Below are 21,642 nucleotides of genomic sequence, written 5' to 3'. Positions count from 1 at the left end.
GTGGTGTATGGGGGTGAGGAGGGGAGGGGAGGGGAGGGGAGAAGAAGGGAGGGGAAAGAAGGGGAAAGAGGAGGAGGTAAAGGAAGAAGGGATAGGGGAGGAGAGGATGAGTGAGGTAGGGAGAGGAGGAAGGAAGGGTTTGGGAAGAAGGGGAGAAGGGAGGGGAGAGGGGGGGAAGAGGGGAGACGTTGCAATGAATCTTAACACTCAATCGACTTCCTAAATACACGTCAATAAAAAAATTAAAAAATAGAATATGAAAAAAATGAAGGAAAAAATAAAGAAAATTAAAAATAAGAAAAAAAAATACACGACTAACTTTCTAATCAATCCCATCAATATTTTTTTTCACATTAATATTTTTTTTACTCTCCTTTTTTCTTCTTTTCTTTTTTAAACAAACAAACAAAACAAGAAGAAAAACGACAATAACCACCAATATTTTTTCTTGTTTTTTTTTTCTCTGGGGCGAGTATTATTTTATTCATTTTTTTCTCATTTTTCAATTACGATTTTTTTTTTCATTTGCCAATCCTCTCTCGATAATGAGTCACAAACTTCATTAACCAGTATCTTAAGGAGCCTGATGAATAATTCTGCTTAATTAGGAAGATAAGGAAGAGAAAGCGGAGGAGGAGGAGGAGGAGGAAGAGGAGGAAGAGGAGGAAGTAGATTGGAGACGGAGGAGACAAAGAGGTAAAGCAGGAAGAGGAAGAGGAAGAGGAGGAGGAAAATTTGAGAATGAGTGATCAATGGGAGAAATAAAAAAAAAGGAAAAAAAAAGAGAGAGAAAATATCAATAGGCGTTAAGGGAATGAAGAAGAAGAAGGGGAAAGAAAGAAGGAAATACAATATCTGAAGATGAGAAAGGAATACCAGAAACAAAGAAAAGGGAGAATAGAAAAGGGCAATGTGTGTGGACGAGAAGAAATTGAAGGAAGGAATAGAAGGAAAGAAGGAGAGAAGGAAATGCAGAAGAAAGAAGAAGGAGAGGAATCAAAGAAGGAAGGAAGAACATTATGCGTAGACGAAAATAAACTGAAAGAAGGATAGACTGAAGGAAAATAATGAAGGAAATGAATGAAGGAAGGAAGGATAAGGAGGATGAGCGGGTGGGTGATGAATTCAGTGGAAGGGGAGGGTGGAGGAAGTGAAGTGGACTGGGGCGGACAACGAGGGTAATGGGGTGAGTTGTGGGGAGATTACATTAACCAATTGAAGGGGTGGGGAGAGAAAAGGGGGGAGGGGGGAGAGAGGAAGGGGGGAGAGAGGGGATGAAGGAAGGGGGGAGGGGGGTTAACCAGACAGGGAGTGGGGAGAGAGAAAAGTGGGGAGGGGGGAGAGAGGAGGAGGGGAGAGGGGAGATGGAGATAGGGGGGGAGGGGGGTTAACCTGACAGCTTCCCTAAAATTATGTAAGTGGAAATGCGGTTACACACACACACACACACACACACACACACACACACACACACACACACACACACACACGCATATTACGACCAACACACGGCAGCGATTCAAATACAAGTTATATAAAAAAAAAAAGATCTACAAAATAATGATGACTCACTAAATTACTATCTATATCAATGTTTGCGTATCTTTTTCTTGTGTTTTTTTCTTGTTTTTTTTTTTATAAGTATGTAATGTGTGTGTGTGTGTGTGTGTGTGTGTGTGTGTGTGTGTGTGTGTTTCTTGCTTTTAAATAGATAGATAGATAGATAGATAGATAGATAGATAGAGAGAGAGAGAGAGAGAGAGAGAGAGAGAGAGAGAGAGAGAGAGAGAGAGAGAGAGAGAGAGAGAGAGAGAGAGAGAGAGAGAGAGAGAGAGAGAGAGAGAGAGATCCACCTAGACACATACAGACAAACATACAAGCACCAACACAGAAACGCACAGAGAAAAGACAAAGAAACAAACAAACAAACAAACAAACAAACAATGACACACAGACAAACAAACAGACACACACAAACAGACAAACACACGAATATAAACAACAAACAAGTGAGAGTCTTTCCACACATTGAATACAAATAGAAAAAAAAATAACTGCCCTGCTTTTCCTTTTCTCATATATACAAATTACTTTACAAATTACGACTTTTTGCATTACTAATAAATAAATAAATAAATAAATAAATAAATAAAATAAATAACGTAAACCTAATCTAACCTAATCATAACCTCAGTAAAATCAAAGAAAAACAAAGAAAAAAATATTATATGTATTAGTGTTTCTATCTTATTTTTTCTTCTATTTCCTATTATTATTATTATTTTCCTATCCTATCTTTTTTTTCTTTCTTTTTTCTTGTTTTCAGTGTTAAGAAAATAGAAAAGGAAGAGAAGAATATATATAATGTGACTGAGACATAATAAAAAAGTGTGTGTGTGTGTGTGTGTGTGTACCGCGTAGCAACACCTGAGTTATATACATGGTCGCAGGTGAGGTGTTAGTAAGAGTAATAAAGGTTAATTAATAGCTACAGGTGTTACGTGAGTGAGTCAATACCTGTGAAAGTCTACGGTGTTTGGAATGCATGTTTGAGAAGAGAAAGAAAAGAAAGAAAAAGAAACGAAAAAGAAAATGTGACACAGAGGAACAGGAGAAGCCATGACGGGAGGAAGAGGAAGAGGAGAAGGAGGAGGAGGAGGAGGAGGAGGAGGGGAAGTGTATAAATATATGACAGTTCTATATGTAATAATAAGTATGTCAAATGTAGTATATTTTTTTTCCTTTCTAAAACCTATTCATGTTGCGAGGAGGAGAAGGAGGAGGAGGAGGCGGAGACGAGGAGGAGGAGGAGGAGGAGGAAGGAGAGGAGGAGGAGGAAAATGGAGGAGGATTTGACATTGAAGGAAAGAGATGTGGTGTAAACAGTGATAGATATACAGACAGATAGATAGATAGACAGATACGGATAGATAGACGGTATATTTATGGTGTTTCGCGTACATTATCTATTATATTTGCATTCTTCTTGAGTTAGCGAGTGGGTTGCAAGAAGAGACAAAAAGTGAAAGCGAGGCAAAAGTGAGGGAAAGATATATAGCAAAACAGCTTATGAATGAGTTGGCTGAATTTACAAATCTTTCTCGGGTATATAATAAAAAGGAGAGAGAGAGGAAAATAAGAGAATCAAAGGAAGAAAGGCGAAAACAAGAGAGACAGACATGGGTTAGGTTAGTTTAAATCTTACTTGTCCATATAAGCAGGGGAAAAAAAAGGAGGAAAATGGGAAAAAAGAGAGAGGAAAATAAGAGAATCAACAGAAGAAAGGCGAAAACAAGAGAGACAGACATGGGTTAGGTAAGTTTAAATCTTACTTGTCCATATAAGCAGGGAAAAAAAAAGGAGGAAAATGGGAAAAAAAGGAGAGAGAGGAAAATAAGAGAATCAACAGAAGAAAGGCGAAAACAAGAGAGACAGACATGGGTTAGGTTAGTTTAAATCTTCCTTGACCAAATAAGCAGGAAAAAAAGGAGGAAAATGAGAGCGACAGGAGAGGAAAAGAGAAGCAAGGAAAAGTGAGACAGAGAAAGTGAGACAGCTCTTAGACATCGGTTGGGTCACTTAGCTCTCCTTCTGAAGCAAATTAAGTGAAGCAAAAAACAAACAAACAAACAGAGGAAGAGAAGCAGGCATAGCAAGATTGTAAAAGAAAATGAGGAAAAGTGAGATAGAGAAAGTGAAAGTGAGCCAGCGCCAAGAGATGAGTTAGAAATTCTTGAGGTTGACAAAATAGAGAAAGAGAGGAATGATAACCAAAACACGGAAACGGAAAAGGGAGACAGCGAGCGAGATAGTGAGAGAAAGTGAGATAGAGAAAGCGAGCGAGAGTGAGCCAGCGCCAAGGGATAGGTCAGTAATTCTTTTTAAGGGTGACAAAATAAAGAGAGGAAAGATAACCAAAGCACAGAAATGGAAAAGGGAGTTAGCGAACGAGATAATGAGAGAAAGTGAGATAGAGAAAGCGAGCGAGAGAAAGCCAACGCCAAGGGATAGGTCAGTAATTCTTTTTAAGGGTGACAAAATAAAGAGAGGAAAGATAACCAAAGCACATAAATGGAAAAGGGAGACAGCGAGCAAGATAGTGAGAGAAAGTGAGATAGAGAAAGCGAGCGAGAGTGAGCCAGCGCCAAAACATGGGTTAGTTCTCCTTCTTGGGCTCCTCCTTGGCCAAATCCTTGTAAGAAGTTGACTTGCGGATCCCGAACGTTGGCTCACCGATCGAGTAGAAGTAGGCGAGGCAGACCAGACACATCAGCGCGCGCACGCTCACGCACAGGGCCAGGCGACTCCCGAACAGGCCCCCGTCGTCGCCTCCGCCTCCCCCGCCCTCCTCAGCCCCTGCAGCGCCTTCTCCGGGGCTTGTGGGTACCTCCTGCCCGTCCATCGTCGTCATCACTGTCTCCTGTTGGGTGGTAGTGGTGTTAGTGGTAGTGGTGGTGGTGGTGGTGGTAGTAGTAGTAGTAGTAGTAGTAGTGGTAATGATAATAATAGTAATAATAATAATAATAATAATAATAATAATGCTCTTCTTTCTTCTTCATCTACTCTATTCTACTTTAATCCTATGGGAGAGGAAGAAGAAGAGGAGGGGGAAGAGGAGGAGGAGGAGGAGGAGGGTCAGATGAAGGTAATGGAAAATAAATGGGTAAGGAATACATAAAAAGTTAAATAAAGATAGAGGGAAGGAAAGAAAGAAGGGAGTAAGAAGAAATAAAATTGATGATGAAGATAACGGAATCAGACAATACGAAAAAGAGAGGAAAAGAGAAAAAATCACAAAACAAACAAAAATCAATGAAAATAATGAGAAAAATACGAAAAATAGAGAGAAAAAACACCAAAAGAAACAATGAAAATAATGAGAAAAATACGGAAAAGAGAGAAAGAGAGAGAAAGAAACGCAAAACAGACATAAAAAAATGAAAATAATAAGGAAAAATACGAAAAGAGAGAGAGAGAGAGAGAGAGAGAGAGAGAGAGAGAGAGAGAGAGAGAGAGAGAGAGAGAGAGAGAGAGAGAGAGAGAGAGAGAGAGAGAGAGAGAGAAACACCCCCCCAAAAAAAAAATATATATATAATGAATGAATAGATCAAATTAAAGATCATTAGTAGAAAGAATAGCAATAATAATTAGTATGTACATCATCATCATCATCATCACCCTCCTCCTCCTCCTCTTCCTCCTCCTCCTCCTAAATATATATCATGGTCATAATTCAATTTAAGGAGGAAGGTTACTGCTGTCCTTAAGGTTATAGGGAGGGAGGGGGGGAGGAAGGAAGGGAGGGAGGGAGAGGAGGGAGAGAGAAGAGGAAGAGGAGGAAAAGTCGAGAGAAAATGACCGGTTAAAGATGGAGGGTCTGACAAGAAACGGAGGAGGAGGAGGAGGAGGGGAAAACTCAGGTGGAAAAAACGAAGGAAAATGATGAAAAAAAATATAGAGGGGAAGGTAGAAGATAAATTAAGGGCTAAGAAAGAGGGAGAGAGAGAGAGAAGAAGAGAAAAGAGAAGAGAATATGGAAGAGAAAGAAGGATAGGACACGAGAGGAGAGAAGAATAGAGGAGAAACAAAGGAAGAAAAAAGAAAAAAAAGGAAAATTACTAAAAAAACAGGAAAATAGTTCAGAAGAGAGGAACCAAAAAAGGAAAATAAAAGAAAACAGAGAGGAAAAAAAGATAACGGGAAGAAGGGAAGGAGTAAAAAGAGGAAGGAAAGTGGAAGAAAGGAAATAAAAAAGGGAGATAAAAAATAAAAGGAAAAGAAGAGAGGAAGATGAGAGGCGGGAAGTAAAAAGGACGTATGGAGGAGGAGGAGGAGGAGGAGGAGGAAGAAATGACCTATGGCGTAATGACATGACAAGGAGATAGGAAGAAGGGAAGTGAGATAGGACGAAAGGGGAGAGGAGGAGGAGGAGGAGGAGGAGGAGGAGGAGGAGGGAAGTGAAAGAAGAGAAATAGGAAGAGTAAGCGAAGGAGAAGGAGAAGGGGGAGGATAACGAAGGAGGATGAAGAAGAATAGAAGGAGGAGGAAGGGATAACAAAAGAAGAAGAGGGAAGATGAAGGACAGAGAGAAGAAAGAAGAGATAAAGAAGAAGAAGAGGGAAGAAGATAAGAGAGAAGATAAAAATAAATAAGCAAATAGAACCAGAATTTATGCCACTCAGGAAAACAACAACAGGTAAAAACAACAACAACAACAACAGCAACAGTAAACACCCACACGTAAATGAAGAGGAAGAAGAAGAAAAAAAAGAAAAAAAAAGACCCAGATTTGATGCCACTCAGTAAAAAGAAAGAAAAAGAAAACATGTAAAAGTTGAGTGATAGAGAAAGAAACAGGAAAAAAAAAGAGTAAGAAAAAAAGTAGATGATAAAAAAAAGGGAAGGTTAAGTGATACAGAGAGAGAGAAAAAAAGAAAGAAAAAAAGAGTTCAACATAAAAAAGCCAACAGGTGTACAGGTAAGTAATTAAAGGGACAGGTGAAGGGGGAGGCAGGCGAAGAAATAGGAGGAATATGAAAAGGAAGAAGAAAGTGAAGGAAGAGAAGGAGAGTGAGAAGGAGGGAGATGAGAGACGGATTTCAGGAGTAGGCAGATAAAAGCGGAAGCAGGTGATGGAGGGGGGAGGCAGGTGAGGGGGAAGGAGGCAGGTAGGGTGTAGGCATGGAGGTAGAATTGGGGTGTATGTGAGGGGGAGCAGGTGATAGGGGGGAGGCAGGTGAGGGGGAAGGAGGCAGGTAGGGTGTAGGCATGGAGGTAGAATTGGGGTGTATGTGAGGGGGGCAGGTGAGGGGGAAGAAGGCAGGTAAGGTGTAGGTATGGAGGTAGAATTGGGGTGTATGTGAGGGGGGCAGGTGACAGAGGGGGGTGACTTACTGTGGTGGTGAGAGCGGCGGCGGCGGACACGCAGATGGAAAGGATGTGGTAGGTCAGCATCGACAGCAGCATGGTGCGGGCGTAGTGCTTGTCCGAGGTGCCCAGCAGCGACCACACGAACACACACAGGCCTGCGGAGCGACGAAGTGTGAGTAGGGGCGCATCGCTTCAATCACTCGCCACCTCCATTGCCGACGGTCACCCCAAGCAAGCTCTCATGCAGCTGTCCTATCATACCAAGCAGCTGTCCTATCATGCCAAGTCCCTCCGTCCATGAGTTGCGTGGGCGTCCCCTTAATCTCCTCCACTCAGGGTTGTCTCGTAAAGGAATAAGTCGCGTCGCGTGCCTATATAGCCGGAGTTGGCGTTCACGGACTAAACAGGTAAAAGGCCTCAACTCAGTTTCATTGCGTAGTAGCTGGTTTGAAGCGATGTCATTCTAGCGGTACCCCATGATCCCAGGAAGACAATCTGTACCAAAGGCATTGACACGCTTCTCCAAGTCCCAATTCCGTGTCTATGGGTGGTTTTATAAGACACCTTCACTTCTCATATCAGCTATTTCTGATGGTCAAAGGAGGGGTCAGTCGGGTTTTAATGAGTGTTTCTTTAGGTTCACGATACAGAGGAAGGGTCAAACTACCACCAGGGCCATAAAACTACCACTGGAAATGCCCAAAACTCCTACGAAAGCCTTAACAAATATGTGTTTCTTTAGGTTCATGGCACAGAGGAAGGGCCAAACTACCACCAGGGTCATAAAACTACTACTGGAAATGCCCAAAACTCCTACGAAAGCCTTAGCAAATATGTGTTTCTTTAGGTTCACGATACAGAGGAAGGGCCAAACTACCACCAGGGTCATAAAACTACCACTGGAAATGCCCAAAACTCCTACGAAAGCCTTAGCAAATATGTGTTTCTTTAGGTTCATGGCACAGAGGAAGGGCCAAACTACCACCAGGGTCATAAAACTACTACTGGAAATGCCCAAAACTCCTACGAAAGTCTTGTCAAATCATGTGAACTTGGGCGACAAAGCGTTTGACAATACCACCCAATGTCTCACAGTCACACAGTAAGACAGGGAGCGCAGGTGGCTTAAAAATTCGAGTGTTTGTCCGCAGGCATAGATATCGACAACGCCATACAGTTACCCAGAAAAACGATCTCTTCCCCAAAAAATACCTATTCCCCCCAAAAAATCTCCCAAAAGGTCTATTCTTACCATGAAAAATGTGTTCCCCAAAAAAGGTCCCGGATCAAAAGACCTCTGTTCTTCCCATTTTCCTCTCTGTTCCTTTCTCTCGATTCTCTCTCTCCCTCCTACCTCTACCAATGATAAAAAAAACAGCCCCCCCTCCCCCCCAAAAAAAGATCTACGTCAAATTATCCTCCTATTTCTCTTTTATATCCCTCTTCCTCCCTTTATTCCTTTTCTCTCTCTCTCTCTCTCTCTCTCTCTCTCTCTCTCTCTCTCTCTCTCTCTCTCCATTTTCTTCCTTTACCAATGACTAAAACAAACCTTCCGTAAAATAGGTTCTGTATAAAATATATCCTATTTCTTTTTTTCTTCTCTTTTTCCTCTCTTTGTTATAATCTTTCTTAACTCGTTCTCTCTTCCCTTTCTTCCCTTACCGGTGACTAAAACAAAAACTACCTTAAAATAATAAAAATCCACGATAACAACAACCATACTACTATTACGACTACTACTACTACTACTACCACCACTACCACTACAACTACTACTACTACCACAACAACAACAACAACAACAACAACAAAAAGAGTACTCAGTGTGGGAAGACAACAACCACATTATAGATCAAACAACTCCCCCCCCCCCCCCACACTTCCAGGGAAAGGCATCACCGTGACAAAGGATTGAAGCGTCTTTGTGAGCCCCGATACCTCCGTCTATAGCCATTAAGGTGTTTATATATTCCGCGAACCTGTTGTTCCGACGCTCTTGTGAAGGGATTAGGTAAGGAAGGGAAGGGCAGATATGGGATTAGGAGGCGTTTGTGTAGGTTTAAGGAGAAGAAGAAGAAAGGGATGGAGGTAGGGTGGAGGGAGGGAGGAGGGGAAGAAGGTAGGGAGGGAGGAGGGAGGAAGGAGGGAAGATTGTAGGTAAGGAAGGGAGGGGAAGGGAGTGTTATGTAGGCTTGAAGGGAAGGAGGCAGGAAAGAGAGAGGAAGGGAAGGGAAGGGAGTATTTACGTAGGTTTAAGGAGAAGAAAGGGAAGGAAGTTAGGAGGAGGGAGGAAGGGAAGGAGGTGGAGGAGAGGGAGGGAGGAAGGAGGAAAGAAGGGAAGGAGACAGGAAAAAGAGAGGAACGGAAGGGAAGGGAGTGTCCATTTAGGTTTAAGGATAAAAAAGGGAAGGAAGTTAGGAGGAGGGAGGAAGAGAAGGAGGTAGAGGAGAGGAAGGAAGGAAGGATGGGAAGGAATCAGGAAAAAGAAAGAATGGAAGGAAGGAAGGAAGGAAGGAAGGAAGGGAGGGAGGGAGGGAAGAGAATGTTTAGGTTGGTTTAAGGAGAAAGAAAGGAGGAAGAAAGAGAGGAGGAAGGAAGGAAAAGAAGGGAAAAAGAAGATGTGTGAAGAGAAAATACGATAAAAGAATAATAATAAAAATAATAATGATAATAATGATGAAAGAAAACGGAATAAGAAAGAACAAAGAAAACGTAAAGAAAAGGATTAACCGAGAGAGAGAGAGAGAGAGAGAGAGGTCCAAATTTGTTTTTCTCTCTCTCTCTCTCTCTCTCTCTCTCTCTCTCTCTCTCTCAAAACACCTTTCACTTACATAATTCCATCCTCCTCTCTCTCCTCCTTCCTCTTTTCCTCTCCTGCCCTTCCTTCCTCCCTTCCTTTCCTCCTTCCCTCCTCCCTTCCTAACCCCATTCAATAACCTCCTTCTCTCATTCCCTCCCTCCCCCTTACCCCACCTCCCTTCCTCCCTCCCTACTCTATCCCTTCCTTCCCCTACACTAAACCCCCCTCCCTTAGCCCATTCAGTAACCTCCCCCTCTCACTCCCTCCCTCCCTCTTACCCCTCCTCCCTTCCTCCCTCCCTACTCTATCCCTCCCTTCCCCTACACTACCCCCCTCCCCCCTACTCACCAGCCAGGGCCGCACCAGCAACACGGGCGGCGGTGGTGTCCTCGATATCGTCGTCATCATCGTCATCATCATCAAAGGGCATCACCCCCAGGCGCGAGGCGAGGCGGGGGGCGAGCAGCAGCAGCCCCGCCTCCAGGGTCACGCCCACGCCCATGGCCACGTGGGCGGACCAAAACCCGCGGGGGAGCTTGACGTACAGGTGCTCGTTGTGGCCCAGCACCTGCGAAATCTGCGGGGGAGAGAGAGAGGTCAGAGGGGGGCAGGTGAGAGGGGGCAGGTGAGACGGGGCAGGTGAGACGGGGCAGGTGCGTGAGAGTGAGAGGGACAGGTTGGGTGGAGAGAGGGTGAAAGTGAAGGGGATATGTAGGGAGAGTGGGGTGGGAGAGGGGCAGGTGAGAGGGCGCAGGTGAAAGGGAGGGCGACAGGTTGGGTGGAGAGAGAGTGAAAGTGAGTGGGATAGGAAGAGAGAGTGGGGTGGGAGAGGGGCAGGTGAGGGGGACAAGTTTGGGGAGAGTGAGAGTAAGAGAGATGGGGAGAGAGTGAAAGTGAAAGGGAGAGTGGCGGGGGAGAGAAAAAGGTATGAAGGAGAGGTTGGGAGAGTAGCAGGCTGGAGGAACAGGTATGGAGGTAGAAAGTGAGAGGGATAGAGAGGGGAGAGGGAGAGGTTTGGAAGGACAGGTAGGGAGAGTGTGAAAGTGAGAGGGAAAGTGGAGTGAGAGAGAGTGAAAGTGAGGGGGGCAGGTGGAAGAAAAGTGAAAGTAAGGGAAACAGGTGGGAAGAAAGGGATAAGAGGGACAGGTGGAAGAGTGGAGGAAAGTGAGAGGAACAGGTGGAAGAGTGAAAGAAAGTGAGAGGAACAGGTGGAAGAGTGAAAGAAAGTGAGAGGAACAGGTGGAAGAGTGAAAGACAGTGAGAGGAACAGGTGGAAGAGTGAAAGACAGTGAGAGGAACAGGTGGAAGAGTGAAGGAAAGTGAGAGGAACAGGTGGAAGAGTGAAGGAAAGTGAGAGGAACAGGTGGAAGAGTGAAGGAAAGTGAGAGGAACAGGTGGAAGAGTGAAAGAAAGTGAGAGGAACAGGTGGAAGAGTGAAGGACAGTAAGAGGAACAGGTGGAAGAGTGAAAGAAAGTGAGAGGAACAGGTGGAAGAGTGAAGGAAAGTGAGAGGAACAGGTGGAAGAGTGAAGGAAAGTGAGAGGAACAGGTGGAAGAGTGAAGGACAGTAAGAGGAACAGGTGGAAGAGTGAAAGAAAGTGAGAGGAACAGGTGGAAGAGTGAAGGAAAGTGAGAGGAACAGGTGGAAGAGTGAAAGACAGTGAGAGGGACAGGTGGAAGAGTGAAAGACAGTGAGAGGAACAGGTGGAAGAGTGAAAGACAGTGAGAGGAACAGGTGGAAGAGTGAAAGACAGTGAGAGGAACAGGTGGAAGAGTGAAGGAAAGTGAGAGGAACAGGTGGAAGAGTGGAAGAAAGTGAGAGGAACAGGTGGAAGAGTGAAGGAAAGTGAGAGGAACAGGTGGAAGAGTGAAAGAAAGTGAGAGGGACAGGTGGAAGAGTGGAAGAAAGTGAAGGGACAGGTGGAAGAGTGGAAGAAAGTGAAAGGAACAGGTGGAAGAGTGAAAGACAGTGAGAGGAACAGGTGGAAGAGTGAAAGACAGTGAGAGGAACAGGTGGAAGAGTGAAAGACAGTGAGAGGAACAGGTGGAAGAGTGAAGGAAAGTGAGAGGGACAGGTGGAAGAGTGAAGGAAAGTGAGAGGGACAGGTGGAAGAGTGAAGGACAGTAAGAGGAACATGTGGAAGAGTGAAAGACAGTGAGAGGAACAGGTGGAAGAGTGGAAGAAAGTGGAGGGACAGGTGGAAGAGTGAAAGACAGTGAGAGGAACAGGTGGAAGAGTGGAAGAAAGTGGAGGGACAGGTGGAAGAATGAAAGACAGTGAGAGGGACAGGTGGGGAGAGTAGCAAGTTTGAAGGATAGATAGAGAAAGAATGGTTAGTGAGGATGACAGGTGGGAAGATAGGTGGATGGGTGGGTGGGGGGGTAAAGGTGGCAGGTGTGGAAGAGAGGCAGGTAGATGGGTGAGGGGAAACGTGGGTATATGAGGTAGAGGGAGAGGAGGGGAGAGAGGAAGGAGATGTAAGGGAGGGAGAGGTAGGGAGGCGATAGCGAAGGTGGGTGGGTGGTTGGGTTGGTGAGTGGTTGTATGCTAAGATGAATGTGGGTGGAAGAGGAAGAGAAGAGAGTTGCAGGTGGAGGAAACAAGTGGAGGTAACAGGTGGAGATCAAAGGTTATTAAAAAATTCCCATAAGTTATTTTTTTTCCTTAGTTAAAAGTATAAAGCTCTGCAAAGGTTACAAAAGAGCGTTACTACCTCTCTTCCTACTACTACTACTACTACTACTACTACTACTACTACTACTACTACTGAGATGGAAGGATAATATGGAGGAAGGGGAAAAGAAGGGAGTGGAAAAGAATATATACTGTTTTTTTTTAAGCTTTGACAAGACTAAAAAAAAGATATACGGAGAGATCTAACGGAGTATGGTATAGGAGATAGGTCTCTCTCTCTCTCTCTCTCTCTCTCTCTCTCTCTCTCTCTCTCTCTCTCTCTCTCTCTCTCTCTCTCGGTGGCAGGGTTAGGTAACACACACACACACACACACACACACACACACACACACACACACACATACACACACACACACAGGGCTCATTTAAAGGTTACCCAAACACCTCCAGCCTATGTCTACAAGAGCGTGGGAGGAGGAGGAGGAGGAGGAGAAGGAGGAGGAAACGAAAAATTGATTAAAAAAATGAAGATAAATAAACGAAAATGTAAAAGAAAAAAAAATCATGTGATATTTAGTGTTTTCTTATTTTTCTGGATATTGTTATTTTCACACATATAAAAGGAAGAACAAGAAGAACAAGAAGAACAAGAACAAGAAAAAGAAGAACAGGAGGAAGAGGAAGAAGAAGAAGAAGAGCTAAGCAAATAACCAAAGAAAATAATACTAATAAAAAAAAAATCCCTTCCAACACTCCATACAATTGTCCATCAGTGGGTTTTTTTTTCGTTTCTAATCTTTTCTCGTTGTTTATATATTTTTTTCATTCCTCGGTATATCAAACACGCGGCGCTTGATTCCTGTTTTATTAGCCTTCGCCCAAACCAAACATACCCTTCCGCCCATGTTCGCTGACGACCGTGTGTTTTATTTTGAGTTTTTTTTTATGACCCTAAACTCAAACGAACGGAAAATGGATGTAAATAAATTGTTAACTCTCGTGCTTGTATAATATTTTTTCATCATCGTCATCTTCTGCATTTACTTTTTTTATAACTCAGATTTTTTTTCTTACTTCTTTTTCTTCTTTTATAAGGTCTCAGTTTCCTCTTTCATATCAATCTTTTTTTTTCTATTTTCTTCATTTTTCTTTATTTCCTTTTCTTTATACCTTTGATTTTTCTTCTTCTTCTTTTATAAGCTCTCAATATCCTCTTTTATATCAATCTTTTTTTTCCTCCTATTTCCTTATTTTCTTCTTTAATTTCCTTTTTTTATACCTTTTATTTTTCTTCTTTTATAAGCTCTCAATGTCCTCTTTCAAATCAATCTTCTTTTTTCTTTTTCCTTCATTTTTTTCTTTCCCTCCTTCTTTCCTTCTTTCCTTTCCTCCTATATTCTCTTTTTTATATTTTTTTCTACCTTCTAAATATGTATCTTTTTTTTCATTTTTTCTTTCTTTCTCAGTCCTTCATTTTACCTTCTTCTCTCAGCCTTTCATACTCTTTTTTCTTCCTTCCCTGATTCTTTCTTCTTTCCTCCTATCTACCTCTCCCTCTTCTTTTTCTTCTTCTCAAAGCATTTAACTCTATACTCCTTCCTTCCTTTCTCTCTCTTCTTCTTTCTTTCTATAATACCATTTACAAACTTCTGTCCTTCTCTCTTTTATTCTTCCTATTCTTCCTCTCTTCTCCTCTTCCTTTTCCATTCTTCCTCTCTTCTTCTTCTTCCCTCGGTTCTTCTTAATATCACACTCCAATTCTTCCCTTCCTCTCTTCGTCCCTTCCCGACCCTCTCCCTCTCCCTCTCCTTCTTCTCCTTCTCCTCCTCCTCCTCCTCCTCCTCCTCCCACCCTTTCATCACCTGTAAGATAACACCACACCCCTTTATGTTAAGTGGATACCCCCTCCCCTCCTCCCCTCCCCCCCTCCCCCTCCCACCCACCTCCTCCTTCCTCCTTCCTCCTCCCGTTCTTTAACCTCTCCTCCCCCTCTCTCAACCCGTTTCTTTAACCTACACTGCGAGCTCTCTGTACGTACAACCCCTACCCCCTCCCCCATGTCTTCCTCCTCCTCCTCCTCCTCCTCCTCCTCCCCTTGCTCCGTCTCCTACTCCGCCTTTACTCTGTTTTGTCTGTGTTTGTTTGTCTGTCTGTCTGTAAGTCTCTCTCTCTCACCTGTTGCATGTAGCGCTATTGTATGGAGTGAAAAATATATTTGTGTATAGCTAGAGTATTATTATTATTATTATTATTATTATTATTATTATTATTATTATTATTATTATTATTATTATTATTATTATCATAGTTATCAGATATTCGTTTATCATCATTTCCTTCTTGTTTCTTCTTCTTTTTCTTTTTTTTCTCTTTTTTCGATTTCTTTTCCTTTATTGTCAATATATTTCTCTCAACAGAAAAAAAAGGTACGAATGTAATTGTGAAAGCCAGCCGAGGAATGTTTCATCTTGTTAATATTACATGGCGAGCGCGCACACACACACACACACACACACACACACACACACACTGACACACACACACACACACACACACACACACGCACACAATATATATATTTTTCAAGACCAGGAAAAAAACAATCTTCAAATTGCACTTCCTAGACCAAACACTTCTTCTTCTTTCTCTTCTTCTTCTCCTCCTCCTCCTCCTCCTCCTCCTCCTCACGGGTTAATATTACTTTTCACCTCAAATTTTGCCGCCGTTTCGCCTTCCTTGTGTGTGTGTGTGTGTGTGTGTGTGTGTGTGTGTGTGTGTGTGTGTGTGTGTTATCTCGGCACGTGCAAGGCTTCCGGGACAAGTTGATAATGTGGTTGTTTTTCTTTCTTCCCGTGTCTGTCTGTCTGTCTGTCTGTCTGTCTGTCTGTCTGATTGGCTCTTATCTGTTTGTTTTTTCCTTCCTTTTATTCTCAGGTTCATTTTTTCTTTTGTTTTATTTTTTGTTTAATTTTTTCCTCTCTGTCGTCTATTCATTTTTATTTCCGATTTAATTGTTTTTGTATGTGTGTTTGTATATCTGTTTGTTGGTTCGTTTTTGCTTTATTTTTAGTTCATTTTATTTTGGTTTTCGTTTTTTATTCATTTTATTTATTTTTGTGTGTATTTTTTTCCTTTTCAACGTATATTAATTTTTGTTCCTTACTTTCCCACGCTTCTGTTTTCTTTTCCTTCTCTCTCTCTCTCTCTCTCTCTCTCTCTCTCTCTCTCTCTCTCTCTCTCTCTTCACATGTTCTGACTCAATAACAATATGTCAAACCCCATCTCTCTCTCTCTCTCTCTCTAACCTGGACGGTGCATAAGTTAAGGACAGTAAAAGTAAATTAAACGAAAGAGAGAGAGAGAGAGAGAGAGAGAGAGAGAGAGAGAGAGAGAGAGAGAGAGAGAGAGAGAGAGAGAGAGAGAGAGGGAGAGGAGAGAGAGAGGGAGGGAGGGAGAGAGAGGGAGGGAGGGAGAGATAGGGAGGGAGAGATAGGGGAGGGAGGGAGAGGAGGAAGAAGAAAATGGAAGCTGGAATTTGAATCGAATTTGGGAGGGGAGGGAGGAGGAGAGGTGAGAGAGAGAGAGGAAGAGAAAGAGAAAAAGAGAAGAAAAAAGACACGAAAGGAAGAATGAGAAGAGAAAAGGTGAAGGAAAGGAAGTAAAGAAGGAGAAGAGAAGGGAAGGAAGGAAGACGGCATATAGAGGGAAGGAGAGAGTGAGGGAAAGAAAGGAACGAAGGACAGAGAGAGAATGGAAAGGGAAAGGAAACAGAGAAATAATGAGGAGCAAGAAAGGAAGACAAGAGAGAGAGAGAGAGAGAGAGAGAGAGAGAGAGAGAGAGAGAGAGAGAGAGAGAGAGAGAGAGAGAGAGAGAGAGAGAGAGAGAGAGAGAGAGAGAGAGAGAGAGAGAGAGAGAGAGAGAGAGAGAGAGAGAGAGAGAGAGAGAGAGAGAGAGAGAGAGAAGGAAAGGAGGTAGAAGGAGAGAAGGCAGTAGAGAAGGAGGCTAAGAGTGGTGGATTATCTGAAGTGGAAAAAGGGAGAGAGAAAGAGAGGGAAGAGAGAGAGAGAAGGAAGAGGGAAGAGGGAGGAAGGAAGAGAGAGAGAGAGAGAGAGAGAGAGAGAGAGGAGGGAAGAGATTGAGACATGGAGAGAGAGAGAGAGAGAGAGAGAGAGAGAGAGAGAGAGAGATAAACACAAAATGGTCAGTGTGGTTGAGTTTCTGTGTACTCGGAAGTCTCTCTCTCTCTCTCTCTTGTACCCTCGAAGTATTCCCTCTCTCTCTCTCCGTTTCCTCCATTCCTCAGCCTTCTTCCCATTCTTCCCTCCGCCCTTCCTTCGCGATATTGCTAAATTCTTCACTTCTTTTATATCAGCGTCTCCGTGGTGCAGTGGTTAGCGCGCCTAGCTACGATTCCGCGGGTCTGGGTTCGAATCCTGGCCGGAGGAGTTGGCGTGCAGCTCTACCATCCTTCCTTTCGGGCTGGTCGATAAATGGTTGACTGGGGACGCCTGGGGAAGGTAAACTGTGGTAGCCCGGATGTCATGCTGGTTCAAGGGTCAATGGAACGGGGATGAGCACTGAGGCCACGCGCATCTATAGTGTATGCCCTCAACTTTACCTTTTTTTTATTATACTCTCTCTCTCTCTCTCTCTCTCTCTCTCTCTCTCTCTCTCTCTCTCTCTCTCAAGTGAACTCATATTTTTCTATCTTGTTGTTGTTGTTGTTGTTGTTGTTGTTGTTTGCATGTAGTAGTAGTAGTAGTAGTAGTAGTAGTAGTAGTAGTAGTAGTAGTAGTAGTAGTAGTAGTAGTAGTAAGAAGCATGACATAACAAGCCAATTAAGGTAGGCAAGTTAATTACAGGTAACGCACACACACTTTTCCCTCTCCTCCTCCTCCTCCTCCTCCTCCTCCTCCTCCTCCTCCTCCTCCTCCTCCTCCTCCTTTCCTCGTTCACCTTGAAGAGAAACTATGAAAAAAATGTTGAGGGAGCGAAAGAAAAGTTGGGAAGGTGACGAGACGAGGAAGATTAGGGCGGAGGAGGAGGAGGAAGAGTAGGAGGAGGAGGAGGAGGAGGAGGAGGAGGAGGAGGAGGAGGAGGAGGAGGAGGGACAGACAGGAAAGGAAGAAGAGGAAAAAAGTGGGTAGGGAAAGAAAGAGAGAGGGAGACTTACGAGAGGAGAGGGAGAGAGGGAGAGAGGGAGGGAGGGAGGGAGGGAGGGAGAGAAAGAGGGAGAGGGAGAGAGGAGAGAGAGAGAGAGAGAGAGAGAGAGAGAGAGAGAGAGAGAGAGAGAGAGAGAGAGAGAGAGAGACTTCGAGAGAGAGAGAGAGAGAGAGAGAGAGAGAGAGAGAGAGAGAGAGAGAGAGAGAGAGAGAGAGAGAGAGAGAGAGAGAGAGAGAGAGAGAGAGAGAGAGAGAGAGAGAGAGAGAGAGAGAGAGAGAGAGAGAGAGAGAGAGAGAGAAAACCACTGAAAAAAATATATATATTAGTAAAAGTAAAGAAGGAAAAACAAAGAAAACGTGTATAAGAACTCTTTTTTTTATTTACGGAGAAAAGGAGAGAGAGAGAAAAATAAAGCAGGAGGATTAACGAAGGAGGGAAGAAAAGGAGGGAAGAGAAGGAAGGATAAAAGAATAAAAAAAGAAAAAAAAAGAAGAAAAAGCTTGAGGACAAAATAAGGAGAAAAAAAATAATAAACGAGGATTAACGAAGGAGGGAAAGAGGAAGAAAAAGAGGATAAAAGAAAAAAAAGGAAGGGAGGAAAAACAAACAAACGGAGAAAACAAAAATGAGGAAGAGAAGGAGGAGAGGAAAAAAAAGAAAAATAGGGGAGAGGAAGGGAAGGGAGGAAAGGAAGGAGGGAAGAAAGGATAAACGAAAAGGAGAAGGAAGGAGAAAAAAGACAGATAGAGAAAATAAAAATGTGGAAGAGAAGGGAGAGAAAAAAATATTAATAAAAGACAGGAGAAAGGAAGAGAAAGATTGGAGGAAAGGAGGAAGAGAGAAAGGGAGGGAAGGAGAGAAGAAGAGTATATGAAGGGAAGGATTAAAAAAAAACCTAACGGGGAAAATAAAAACAGTGGAAAAGAAGGAAGAGAAAAAAAATATTAAATGAAACGTAGGGAAGGGAAGGGAGGGAGGGAGAAAGGGAGGGAGCGATGGGTAAGGAAGGCAGGGTGATGGAAGGGAGGAAGGAAGGCGTGTGGGGAAGACTGACAGAGGGAGGGAAAAACGTAAGAGGTGGAGGGAAAAATATCTAGCGAAGGGGAGGAAAGGGAAGATGAGAGACAAGAGGAGGAGGAGGAGGAGGAGGAAGAGGAGGAGGAGGAGATAGACAGGTAAGGAAGAAGAGGAAAAGGTGTGTAGGGAAAGACAGAGGAGGAGGAGGAAGAGGAGGAGGAGGAGGAGAAAGAGGAGGAGGAGGAGACAAACAGGTAAGGAAGAAGAGGGAAAAAGGTGTGTAGGGAAAGATAGAGAGTGAGATAGAAAGGTGAAGGAAGGGAAAGCGATTTAGAGGAAGAAGAGGTGAGTTAAGATGAAGGGAGAAGAGGTAAGGGAAAGAGACGGAGTAAAGAAAGTAAAGAAAGTAAAGAAAGGAGGAAGAACAAAAATCGTGGGTAAGAAGACTTTTTTTTTATTTACGGAGAAAAGGAGAGAGAAAAAAAATAAAGCCGGAGAATTAACGAAGGAGGGAAGAAAAGGAGGGAAGAGAAGGAAGGATAAAATAAAATGAAAAATAAAAAAAATGCTTGAGGGGAGAATAAGAAGGAAAAAAACAATAATAAAGGGAAGGGAAGGTGAGGTAAGGCAAGGTCAGATTAAGGGAAGGTATTGGGAAGCATTGTTACGTAAGGTAGTAAGGTAAGCTAAGGTAAATACAGGTAAGGTAAGGACAGACGTATTGCTCCTTACCTTGGACTGATATAGGTAACAGAAGGTAAGAAAAGGTAAGCTAAGGTAAATACAGGTAAGGTAAGGACAGGTGTATAGCTCCTTACCTTGGACCGATATAGGTAACAGAAGGTAGAAGGTAAGCTAAGGTAAATACAGGTAAGGTAAGGACAGGTGTATAGCTCCTTACCTTGGACTGATAAAGGGAACAGAAGGTAAGAGAAGGCAAGTTAAGGTAAATACAGGTAAGGTAAGGACAGGTGTATAGCTCCTTACCTTGGACTGATAAAGGTAACAGAAGGTAGAAGGTAAGCTAAGGTAAATACAGGTAAGGTAAGGACAGGCGTATAGCTCCTTACCTTGGACCGATAAAGGTGACAGAAGGTAAGTGCTCCTTACCTTGGACTGATAAAGGTAACAGAAGGTAGAAAGTAAGCTAAGGTAAATACAGGTAAGGTAAGGCAAGTTAAAATACAGGTAAGCAGTAAGGTATGGGTATAGCTCCTTACCTTGGACCGATAAAGGGAACAGAAGGTAACAGAAGGTAAGCTAAGGTAGATACAGGTAAGGTAAGGACAGACGTATTGCTCCTTACCTTGAACCGATGAAAGTAAGAGAAGGTAACAGAAGGTAAGCTAAGGTAAATACAGGTAAGGTAAGGACAGGTGTATAGCTCCTTACCTTGGACCGATACAGGTAACAGAAGGTAAGAGTAGGCAAGCTAAGGTAAATACAGGTAAGGTAAGGACAGGTGTATAGCTCCTTACCTTGGACTGATAAAGATAACAGAAGGTAAGAGTAGGCAAGCTAAGGTAAATACAGGTAAGGTAAGGACAGGTGTATAGCTCCTTACCTTGGACCGATAAAGGGAACAGAAGGTAACAGAAGGTAAGCTAAGGTAAATACAGGTAAGGTAAGGACAGGTGTATAGCTCCTTACCTTGGACGAAGGTAAGCTAAGGTAAATACAGGTAAGTAGGGACAGGTATAGCTCCTTACCTTGATAAAGTGACAGGAAGGAAGGAAGAAGGGCTAAGAGTAAATACAGGTAAGGTAAGGGACCGACAGTAAACAGAAAGTAAGAGAGGCAAGCTACAGGTGTATAGCTCATTACCTTGGACCTGTGTATGTCACCATTATCCGTCTCCCCCACACCCAGGATCTTGCGGGTCTTGAGGCGCGAGTGAAGGTCCCCGGAGGAGTGTTTTCTGCAGGGGAGAAGGGAGAGAAGGGGGGAGTTAGTACTGGTGACGGAGGGGAGGAAGGGGAGGGGGAGGGTAATGAGAAGGGGAGCAAAGAGGGATAAGTTGTATGGGGTTAAATTATGGTGTGGTATATTTGTGGGGAGTTGAGAAGAGGGGAGAGAGGGAGGGGGAGGTTTATACTGGTGATAGGGGAGAGAGGGGACAGGGGAGAAGAGGGGAGAGAGGGAGAGGGAGGTTAATGCTGATGATAGGGGAGAGAGGGGACAGGGGAGAAGAGAGGAGAGAGGTAAGGGGAGGTTAATACTGATGATTGGGGAGAGAGGGGACAGGGGAGAAGAGAGGGAGGGGGAGGTTAATACTGATGATTGGGGAGAGAGGGGACAGGGGAGAAGAGGGGAGAGAAGAGGGGGAGCACTAGAGACAGGGGGGAGACAGGGGGGGGGGGAGAAAGGGAAGGTTAGCGATAAGAAGGAAAAAAGGGATAAGTTCAAACATGGAGTCGAAATATTGTTGTTGTTGTTTTTGTTTGTTTTTCTTTCCGTGTGTGTGTGTGTGTGTGTGTGTGTGTGTGTGTGTGTGTGTGTGTGTACAGGGGAGGGATTAAACACACAACGGAGGGAAAAAAAAAGAAGAGGGGAAAAGTAACTCGAGGATATAATGTTTCTCTCTCTCTAACATATTACTTTTTTTCTTCCTTTTTTCATCTACTTCAATTTTCCTTCCTTCCTTCCTTCCTTATCTTCCTTCCTTTCCTCCTTTTCGTTTATTCTCCCTTCCCTCTTCCTCTCCCTTTCACTCCATCCCTCCCTCCCTTCCTTACATTATATTTTTTTTATGTTCTCTATTCTCCTTATTTCTTCCTTCTCTCCCTCCCTCTCTGTCTTTCTCTCCCCCTTTCTCTCTCTCTCTCTCTCTTCCTCCCTCATCTTCACTCCATCCCTCCCTTATATTCCACTTTCCCATCTCGTTTTTTCTCTTCCCTTCCACTCCCCTTCTCTCCCTCCCTCTTTCTCTCCTTCCCTCCTTCCCTTCCTCCTAACCTCAACAACAACAACAACAACAACAACATAAAAAAAGTTAAACCACGTCCCACTTTCCTTAATTAATCAAACTTGTCCCTCACTTCTAAGCGTCACAAGGCAATATAACCGCTAAGACGTACGGGGGGGGAAGGGGGAGGAAGGGGAGGCAAGGGGAGGGAAAGGGGAAGGGGGATGTCAGAGAGAGGGGATGTACCAGGG

The 21,642-nt window shown here is 43.6% G+C and overlaps 1 protein-coding gene and 1 long non-coding RNA gene across 5 annotated transcripts in view; one reads left to right on the top strand and one right to left on the bottom strand.

Annotated features, from left to right (window-relative positions):
* LOC126980683 (tumor protein p53-inducible protein 11-like) overlaps positions 1-21,642 on the bottom strand; it is a 76,700-nt gene that overhangs the window by 15,148 nt on the left and 39,910 nt on the right. For 3 of the 4 annotated variants that reach the window (XM_050830840.1, XM_050830832.1, XM_050830813.1), the window contains exons 2-5: positions 20,311-20,404; positions 10,019-10,247; positions 6,895-7,025; positions 3,063-4,420 (exon numbers count right to left, since the gene is read on the bottom strand). In XM_050830840.1, the coding sequence (XP_050686797.1) occupies positions 4,157-4,420; positions 6,895-7,025; positions 10,019-10,247; positions 20,311-20,404 (718 nt within the window). In that variant the 3' untranslated portion in view covers positions 3,063-4,156. Of the gene's footprint in view, positions 1-3,062; positions 4,421-6,894; positions 7,026-10,018; positions 10,248-20,310; positions 20,405-21,642 lie in introns of those variants that run through there. The other variant, XM_050830823.1, reaches the window with a different exon arrangement.
* Positions 797-3,501, top strand: LOC126980704 (uncharacterized). The gene is made up of 2 exons (XR_007733467.1): positions 797-3,315; positions 3,447-3,501. It is a non-coding gene; the product is annotated as an uncharacterized LOC126980704 (long non-coding RNA).

The sequence above is a fragment of the Eriocheir sinensis genome, chromosome 4 (assembly GCF_024679095.1).
Source record: "Eriocheir sinensis breed Jianghai 21 chromosome 4, ASM2467909v1, whole genome shotgun sequence".
Lineage (NCBI taxonomy): Eukaryota > Metazoa > Arthropoda > Malacostraca > Decapoda > Varunidae > Eriocheir > Eriocheir sinensis.
The sequence above is the reverse complement of the archived record's forward strand: the minus strand, read 5'-3'. Positions and strand labels throughout refer to the sequence as shown.